At 40.4% G+C, this 9,856-nt stretch overlaps 1 protein-coding gene across 2 annotated transcripts in view; it reads right to left on the bottom strand.

Annotated features, from left to right (window-relative positions):
* The window catches only part of gpr143 (G protein-coupled receptor 143), a 12,359-nt gene extending 3,750 nt beyond the window's left edge, over positions 1-8,609 (bottom strand). Inside the window, exons 1-8 of one of the 2 annotated variants that reach the window (XM_014018694.1) lie at positions 7,863-8,606; positions 6,937-7,046; positions 6,628-6,722; positions 3,218-3,310; positions 2,999-3,108; positions 2,784-2,892; positions 2,222-2,339; positions 1,896-2,148 (exon numbers count right to left, since the gene is read on the bottom strand). In XM_014018694.1, the coding sequence (XP_013874148.1) occupies positions 1,896-2,148; positions 2,222-2,339; positions 2,784-2,892; positions 2,999-3,108; positions 3,218-3,310; positions 6,628-6,722; positions 6,937-7,046; positions 7,863-8,118 (1,144 nt within the window). In that variant the 5' untranslated portion in view covers positions 8,119-8,606. Of the gene's footprint in view, positions 1-1,895; positions 2,149-2,221; positions 2,340-2,783; positions 2,893-2,998; positions 3,109-3,217; positions 3,311-6,627; positions 6,723-6,936; positions 7,047-7,862 lie in introns of both variants that reach the window. The other variant, XM_014018695.1, reaches the window with a different exon arrangement.
* Between the last annotated feature and the right edge of the window lie 1,247 nt (positions 8,610-9,856).

The following is a 9,856-nucleotide window of genomic DNA, read 5'->3' as shown; positions in this document are numbered from 1 at the left end:
CCTCATTACTGAGTCCTTTTTTTGAAACTTTGATTTCTGTTTTGGGTTGTTTTTTTTTTTGGGTTTTTTGAGCTATGGTCTTAAACTTTTGATCAGCTGAAAAAAATCATGTTTGAGTGTAAATGCAGTTTTCAGAAAATTCCCTGCTCAAAAGTTCTGGTCTCTTGCACTGATTTCTTCTAACATTGTGAAGCTCAACTTAGAACCTTCTTAAGATCCAATAGTGCAAAATGCAAATTCTTGCACTTTTTTGACTGGYCTTAAGATTTTAATCAGGAGTGTATATATATATTAGTGAAAAATCTAAGCTCAACCAGGAAGCTCAATGTTTTGTTTTCTTGTTGATGTTTGTCAATCATTCACACTACTGAGATCAGTTTTTCTTCCATAGTACTTTTCACGGCACATATCTCGTTCCCCAAATTCTAGGCTATTTCAACAATAAAATGTTTAGCTTTTTCAGCACATTTCGGCTTCAACTTTTGATACTTCAGCTATTTATACATTTGGAGATATAGATATTTCTGCCATTTTTTGTCTTTATCATCCTTAAAACCCTTGAAAATGTTCATACATCTTTACTGTAACTTTCTTTGTACTAATTTTAGCTTCCTTCAGTTTCCATTTAGCTGATTTTAGCTTTTTCCCCCCGACAATTCGCTATCATGAACTTTTCTGCTATTCTTCTGATTTCAATGTTTTTTCTTTCAGATTTATTTTGCTAATTATATCTTTTTTCTGTGTTTTTAGATACTTTTTTAGCTAATTATACATTTAAAGCTAATTTCACCTTTTTGTGATAACTTCTTACTGCTTAATTTAGCAAACATGCTATTTCTGGTTTTTTTTTTTGTTAAAAAAATCAGCTATTTACTTTTTTGAACCCTATTTTAGCCCAGTTTTAGATCTTTTTAGCTATTCAATAAAACCTTTCAGCGTTATGCAGGAAATGCTAATTTTCTTGTTAACTATTATATGTATCATATCTTGAATTTTAAAGAGCATTGTATAATGTTTTGTTTGTTGGTTTCTTTCTTTCTTTCTTTGCCAGGAGTTTTTGTGCATTTGAGTAAGTCATGATATWTGATCATATACGTACGTTCAAAGTTTCTGGACTGATGACACAGCAAACAGCACAAGCAAGGAGGCAATATAAACTTCCCTTATGTGCGACTAATAAAGGATTATCTTATCTTATCTTATCTTATCTTATCTTATCTTATCTTATCTTTTATTGTCTTGTCTTGTCTTGTCTTATCATCTTGTCTTGTCTTGTCTTGTCTTGTCTTATCATCTTGTCTTGTCTTGTCTTGTCTTGTCTTGTCTTATCATCTTGTCTTGTCTTGTCTTATCATCTTGTCTTGTCTTGTCTTGTCTTATCATCTTGTCTTGTCTTATCTTATCTTATCTTATCTTATCTTATCTTATCTTATCTGTGATATTATAACGTACAGTGACATGAAGCACCATAAATCTCACCAATTCCAGTGTATCTATTTCAGTGGTTTCAGGCAGTTGGGTGTTCTTTTCCCCMTGTTCATCTGCATATGCAACAGTTCCCCAACTGCTCTTTGCTTATCATCTGATTATCTGTTTCCTAAWGCTCAGAGTTTCAAACAGAAGATCAGAGTTGCAGCTGCAAATACTGATCACGTTACCCAGGAACAAACACGTCTGTCAAATGTGAATTCAGATACGTTTTGCAATAGAAAAGCTGCACTTTATGCTTTTGTACTGTTTATTACAAACACAAATTTGTTGTTTTTCAGGGGTTTACGCAGCAGGAGGCACAGACAGCGGTAGAATCAAAACATATGTTACATATGTTGATGAGTTTCAGCATCACCAGCCCTGATAAACAGGTGTTCTCTTTGCATTGCTGACCAACCAATTACCTTCTGAGAGGACACTGATGGCRTCCGAGTGCTGCTGTCCGTTCCCCATCGAGTTCTTCTGGGCTTCCTGAACGTGACTCTGGTAAAGCAGAGTGGTTCCCACCATGGGGTTTTGGCTGGCGTTGGCCGCAGAGGTAGAGCCAGAGTCCCAGGCCAGCTCCCGGCCACGCCGCAGGCTGAGGTCCACGTCCAAGCCCGTCCAGCCATGAAACGCCAGGGTGTTCAGGAAAGCCTGCATGGGGTTCAGGATGCCCTGAAAGAGGTGACGTAAAGAATAAATAATAATGTTTTTTTAAAGTGAAAATCYACAGATATTTTTAACCAACCATGATGAACCAGGTGGTGAGAGCTGCGTTCCTGAGGTCTCTGAGGCTGCTGTCATTAATGTCTGTCTGCATCTCCAGGTAGAAGAGCAGGCTCTCGTTGATGATGTTTGGGACCCAGCTGTAACCCCAGAAAAAGTGACTTTTTAACAAAGAAACAATGGATCATTTTAATATTTTTAACTGAACAATGTAAAGCTTTGGTTTCTCCAGAAAAGTGTGGATTCTGTGCATTTAATTCACAAAGGGAGTTTTGCGCCTGGAGCTTAGCTTCTGCCTGAAACTTTAACATTTCCTGATAGCTGGTGGTACAGAAAGAGGACAGATATGTTGATAAATGTTTAATACAGTGTTAAAAGTCAGTGCATAATATCTTACACCAAAAGTAAAAAAAAAAGAAGTTGTGATTATAAAACTATCCTAGCTCCTTCACATGTAGAACCTACAAAATGTGATTGAAGTGTAATATTTTGAGAGCAAAYGGAGCAAAGCAGACATGATGGGCAGTGTTTAATGTTTAAGGTGGTGAAAATTCCAACCAGAACCAAAAACGACGACAACTCACCAAACGAAGAACACCAGCATTATTTTAAAGAAGCGTATTTTTATGTCATTCGCCAGACGTCGCTCGTTTTCTGTGTAGATTCCTTGTCGTCCTTTGAGTAAAGATGTCACTGCGGGGAGATAAAWAGGGTTGTTTGTTTCTAACCCGACAGCAAGTGCGTGACTGTATGTTTTATTTTTTGTCTTCTCTGAGTAATTCAAGAGAAAGGAACTAACCCGCAGAAGTGGTCCTGCTGAAGAAGACGGGGTTGGCGACGAGGACGAGCAGCATGGGTGCGTATGTGGTGATGTAGTGAGGAACAGCATGCTGGAGGCCTTGTTCACAGCTGCACGAAGATGGGACGAATCATTACATCAGCGTCAAAAATCACCTAACTATTCAGACACGCTTTTTACTAACGTTCATTGGTTTATGTTAAGAAGAACRTGTCCTACTCTGAGATGGATGGATAGTAGAGCATGGCCACTCCTTCAACACACAGGAGCACAGCCAGACCCCATGTGATCATGTGGTAGAGGACGATGGTGCTGATGGGGGGGAAAGAAGCACGTCATGAGACTGGAGGCTCATAGCACATGCTGCAGCTTGGTATTTAGACAGAAAATGAGTGTTCTTCTCTGGCAGGGCAGGAAAGTATGTAGAAATAGTAGCATGACATCAAACCTCTCACTTTTTTAAAATAATTTCTTACTGATTCAGTCTATTTTACAGATATTACCATAAAATTCGATATGACAGCAGCTGAAACTAATCATATTCTAAGTTGCACCGGATTAGCCGAGATCTTTGTTTAAATCTTTGCCATTAAGTATTTGTAGTCAACTCTGTCTGTTAGCAAAACAGGGGTTCTCAAGCCATTTGGGTCTGGGGACCCCTTACAAGGCCGAAAAAAATTCCAAGGACCCCCTCTTAAGCTCCATGCTGTTTTAAAAGATATTTTATTGTCATTTCAACCCCTAAATGCCATGGGAATAAATATTTTTATTAAGTTTATTATGTTTGTTTAATTAGTTCATTGTTCTCCATGCATTTTAAAAAATAAAAAACTCATTAACATTTTAGTAAATATTTTTGAGGATCCCCAAGATACCTCTCGCGGACTCCTGGGGATCCAGGGAACCCAGTTTGAGAACCTCTGCTCTACACAGATCTTGATGAAACACCCAGAAAATTGTCACTAGATACTCTTCCAGAGCTGATTAACTTTGGGAGTCAACTCAATTCAAGAGGGCTGCCACAGCCAACTACCTTAGAAAACACAAATTGCTACAAGTCGGCTAATTTTACAGATATTGTGTTATTCTGGTGTGGTGGAAGCAGGAGTAATTCACAGCACTCGTTGTGTAAGATCTTTGCCTGAATTTCTTGTTAACTGTTGGAGTCAGCGCTCTGTCTGTTAGCAAAATATCAAGAGAAACGAATGATGGGTTTTCATGAAACGTTCATGACGTAATCTTTGAATGTACACATATAACTGATGAACGCTGGTGGTGTCAGTCTCACTCAAACTGGCAGCCACAACTAATCAACATTAGCCAACACAAAAATCACCACTACTCCATCAATTTTGCAAATACTGAGCTAAAATGGCTAGGTGGTTGAAGATGGGAGTTGTTTCTTCAAAGAAAGCTAAGGCTTTCATTTCATCTGTTATGTTCGTTTAAAACAAGCGTCTCTTCAGAACAAGAACCCGTGTCTCGTTTGGAGAAGCAAAGTAAAGAAAAAAAATTACATTTTACACATTGAGTTTGATTGATAAATGTTGCTTTTTAAAGCTTTCTGTTCCCGCTTCCTATAGGTGTTGAGGTGATAATGAGTTGCAGATGAAAGGTGAGGATTGTTGATTGTTTGTAATTAAAATAGATGAAAGATTTCATTGCAGTAGCTTTTGCATCGAGAGTAAAAGCTGCTTTTGACCATTTATGGAAATAATCAAMAAGGGCGAGTCGTGAGCTCCATGTTCAAATAGACTCACTACGTTGCCAGCTGCATGTTGGAATGGATCCTCTGGACGGGTTGTAATGGGGCAGATGAAACACTTGTCACATGCCTGACAGATGATACCAGGACTGTGCAGACCAAATCATCAGTAAAGTTCTCTGAAGTGCTGTTTTGTGCCCTGSTGTGAGTCAGGTGCACAATCTCTTCTTGCAGAGAATTAGAAATTATAAGTTGTTTTCTCTGATCAGTTTGTGACACGCAAGGAAGTAAAGTTTGCCCCCTCTGAAAAAGGTCTTCTGTACGTTCAGGAAAAGGTGTCAAACTCATTTTCACCAAGGAAGTGCCAGTTGTAATTCACTTTATGTTTAACTTTGACTAAGCACAAAACCTCACATTCCTTGTCTTATTTGCCACAGCTGAGATCTACGTGGTATTTCCTGCATGGAAACAGTGTTTTACACATGCTTTTATAAACAACTGATACGTGTGAAATAAATAAAACAAAAACACCATTCAAAGTTTAAGTTTTACCAACTGTTGAGTTGTGGTTGAGTAGCTGCCATCTTGAATTCTGGTTTCTTCCACTTTCCAATAGGGAATTCCCATTGGAAGGGGTGTTCCAGTTTAAATTTACAACTTGTAAGTGGGAAAATTCCCACTTCCCAGTGCAACTGGAGCAAAAGTAGAAGACAGAAATGCAGCTGAATGGAGATTTTACATAGCAAAATTTGCCRGCTATTTGTGGGATGTCAGCATTTTGTGAGAAAAATAATCAACATGCGTTACAGGAGATGTAGTTTCTAGTCAATGCTGGCTTTAACTTTTATGCATATTTTATTTTACAGACATTAATATGTCATTGAAGTGCTCGCAGGCCACATTTGAGTTTGACACATGCACTTTAGGTTATGATTGGATGATTTGTTGGAGTTTTAAAGGGATCCACATTAGTTGTAACATTAAACTTTATTTGATAAACATTTGTTTTAACTGTAAAATAAAGACTGTAAAAATACTGTAGGCTGTTTAGTTTTCTAAATTTTTTTAAAATATGTTTTAACACGGGCAGAGCCATTTTATTTGCATGCAAAGCATTCTGGGTAAATGATGACATCAACTAGGTCATCGGTGCGAGGCTGCTAGCGAGCTATATCCACCCTGAAGCTTAATCTTGGACAATATCTGACGATCGACTCTTTTAAATGAAACCAGAGAGCGTTGACAGAGAGGAGAAGGTAGAAATGACTCAGCCTGTAACTGAAAATATGGATGGAGAACAACAGAGCTGCTTCATGGAAGAAGAACCTCAGCTTAGCCTGTTAGCCGTCGCCCTAGCCCTCACGCTATATTGCCTTATATGTATTAGCTCGGTGCTAGTGCGACAAACAAGCTAAACTGAGGTCCTCCATCCATATTTTCAGTTGCAGCGGAATCATTTTTGCATTCTTCTCTCTGTCATGTGGATGGAGGACCTCAGTGATGAGAGGAGAATGTGTAGCGCTGAGCTAATACATATATATGGTGATAGCATCGGGGCTAACGCTAAAGCTAACAGGCTAAGCTGAGGTTCTTCTTCCATCATTTACCCAGAATGCTTTGCGTGTAAATAAAATGGCCCCATCCATGTAATAAATTTTTAAACTTTTAGTTTAAAAATGATAAAAACTGAACATCCTATAGTATTTTTACAGTCTTTATTTTACAGTTAAAGTATATGTTTATCAAATAAAGTCTAATGTTACAACTAATCGGGGATCCCTTTAAAATCAGGACCACATTCAGAGTGCATTCTGCAGCTGTGTTCCTGGTGCTCAGGAGGAACAGTCAGCCATGATGTTCTGACTTCCTGCAGGTCATCCTGGATGCTCAAATGTTCACCGGGTAAACCGATGAAACTAAGTACCTGATTCCTGCGGAGGTCTTCACCACCAAGAAGACATCGAYGGCGTAACAAAAGGTCCACCAAAAAGAAGCGCTGAAAAACAACTGGATCCACATCTGTAACACATGAACAGGAGGGTTTAACTATGACAGATGATTAACACTCAGCCAAAATAACCCTGTCCTTCAATTAAATCTGGATATTTTTTTGTTCTATAAATATCATGCATTAATACAGAGACAAAGTTTGTTGTCTTGTGATCCATCAATACAAGATGTTTTCTTCAGTTTACGTCATGAGTGTGAGTGAACATGAGGGTTGGGGACGTACTGCACTCCCCACGCAGAAGACCTCCGGCAGCGTGTCTGTGTTGTTGGTGACGGAGATGCCGCTGATGATGCCCGGCAGGCCCAGCCAGACCGACGACCTGAAGATGACGCCTGCAGCAGGGAGATGCACAGAATCTGCTTTAACATGGGAGAGGAGTCGACACAAGCTAAACGCAGACCGAGTCCAGGTCGTCTGGCTTTAATTAACATTTCCACACGTGAATTTTTTTTAGTGCTTGAAATAATTACTGTCAGTCAGGGGAGTCCTTTTTTTTAATTTAACGGCAGCTTTGCATCATGGAAATACGACCTTCCAACAGGCTGTGTTTTATAGGGGTGTTTCCATTTCCTCCATGAAACTAAAAACGGGTTAAAGAGCTCTCCCACAATCCTTTATGCAACGCGGACTGCACGCTGTTCTGCATTTCATCCTAAACTGTGTCATCAAGCTGTGAAGTGGACAGCTGAATGATTCTCACTGGGTGTGGAAACACATGACTTCACCCCCCACCCCACCCCACCCCTCCCTCAGTGATGAACGAGCAGTTCAAGTGTCAGAGTGGGTCCTCTGACATGCAGCATTTTATGCCATTCTGCATTTGATTTGCACAAACAAACCCAAAACAAAATCAACTTGTAATGAGTCATTTTATTGCTCACAGGAAGGAATCGTGACTCATTGTTTTGTTTTGTGGGGAAAACCTCTAAGATCCTGTTTTTCCACAAGTTCTAGATTGATGTTCACACGCAAAAGTTTCTTTGTCTTTGTTGCGTGAGACGGGCTTCTTCGACAACTGCATGCAAATTTGTGCAACAAAAGGGTTAAGAAGAAAGAATTTGAGGTGGGTAATTGAACCCAGAACTCAGCGCCATGAAGGAAAACTGACTATAACAAAAGAACAAAGCGTGTCAGATGTTTGCTTTTACCTGCACATCCCAGAATGTCACAGATGCTGATGATGAACAGAATTCGGGAAGAGGACGCGGGCCTCGGCAGAGGGTACTGTCCCAGCCTCCTGTATCCTTTGTGCTTTGGCAGAACCTGCAGGACGGTAAATATGAGGCTCAAAGCGGCGCTCCCCAGAGTCAGAGCCCCGAACAGGACGGGCTGGAAGGTGACCACAAACTCCGTGGCCGAGTCCCGGTTCGGGCAGCAGAAAGTCTCCAGCCGAGGGGAGGCCATCCTGGACCGCGGGGCGATGGAGACGAAGAGGAGCCGCTCACCACGAGGGTTCTGGCGCTGCGAGGAGAAAGGGAAAGGAAAAGAAAAGAAGAGGAAACGACTGAGCTCTCTGACAAATCACGGGGTTGAATCATCATGTGCTTCTGTTTAATCCCTGAAGTTGTAGCTTAACTCAGCCGCACAACACAAGAAAGGACTGCTGTGTGCAGGGAAGTGATTTACTGTAGGTCCTGCTTTAGTTGACCGGGCCTGTAGTTCTCATTTTTGATGTTCCAGTGTGCAGGAGTGACGCTTCTTACAGATTCAACTATGAAATGCCTTTTAAAATTAGTTTGTTAGAGGTAAAACAAGCACAACAGAGTCTAAAATGAGCAGAACTGATCTAAAAATGAGCAGAACAGAGGCTAAAAAATAAAAATAAACTATGCAGAAAACTCTTCTGTGTTCACACTAAATAAATTGTAATACATTTTTAGAAGCCACCCAGACGCCACATCCTCTGTACTAAAAAAGGAGAGGGACCATCAGGACTGTTATCAGTGCAAGGTTCAAAAGCCTGCCTCTCTGATGATATAGGCGTGCATTAGTGCCTTTAATGCATGGATAGCTTACATGTTTGGAAAGGTATAAGCAATGCACAAAAGTAAGAACAGGTTTTAGGGCAACATACGCTCCCATCAAACAGCAACCCACTGTTGAAACAAACAGGAACGAGTCATTTCACTTCAAAACGTCCAGCAGCTTTTACAGAAGGAGACTCTTTCCAGTGGTAAATAATTTGTTAAATGTGCTGCAGCTGGTTCAACACCAAAGTTATAATTTTATTGATCAGTATTGTTTACAATGTTCCACTGTTGATAAAATATGGCTCTGTGAAATTTTTCCCAACCCTTCTGCACAACGTCGCGACTGCTGCAAGACAGTGAAAGAGGAGTCGACTCCTTTGAAAGACAATATTTTAATACGTTTCCAAAAATGGAACGTCTGGAATTAAATTAGATTATTTTTCCATTCATTGATTAATAAGAAAAAAAGGAAAGCATTAGCTGTGTCCTGCTCCAAAGGTCACAGACNCCCCCCCACCAAGCCGAGGTCAGCTGCTCGGTCTGAATGCCTTGGCCGGGGATCTAAGAGGACTGGTGGACATTTGAAACAAAAGCATCAAAAGCCTCCAGTATTCAGGACAACAAAGAGCACATTCATTCACTTAGCTCAGTGGTATTCTAATCCATGTGCACCTTCTGTGGAAAAGGCACTAAAGTCAATTTGTGTGGCGAGCTTGTAGTCTGCTGCCGAGGATTAACAGCTCCCCCAGGAATACAGTTCTACTATTGACGTGCATCTGCTCTCTGTGGCTGCCCTCTGCTGGCTCCTGTACGCTGGATAATGTGATTGTAGCTCTTAATAAAGACACTGACGATATTGCTGCTACAGAACTCCTGGGATTGACTGTGYGAAGGRAAAAAACAATCACTTAGCTGCAGCTGTAACAAATGGTTGCGTTGAATCTTGAGCACGTGAGAAACTCCAGCTCTGTCTCAAATCAATAAGCACACAGCTGTGAGACAGTTACTGTCTTTGAGTCAGTACTGCTCTCTCATGCTTTTTGTTGTGCTTGAAGATGACTCTCAGCTACTACCACAACCATTTTAGCTCCACACCTATATTMCTGTTTTTGCTATGGTTAGTTAGCCGTAGCAGCCACCTCGAATCAGATTGACACTAAAAAGTTGATGAA

The sequence above is a fragment of the Austrofundulus limnaeus genome, unplaced genomic scaffold (genome assembly GCF_001266775.1).
Source record: "Austrofundulus limnaeus strain Quisiro unplaced genomic scaffold, Austrofundulus_limnaeus-1.0 Scaffold199, whole genome shotgun sequence".
NCBI lineage: Eukaryota > Metazoa > Chordata > Actinopteri > Cyprinodontiformes > Rivulidae > Austrofundulus > Austrofundulus limnaeus.
The sequence above is the reverse complement of the archived record's forward strand: the minus strand, read 5'-3'. Positions and strand labels throughout refer to the sequence as shown.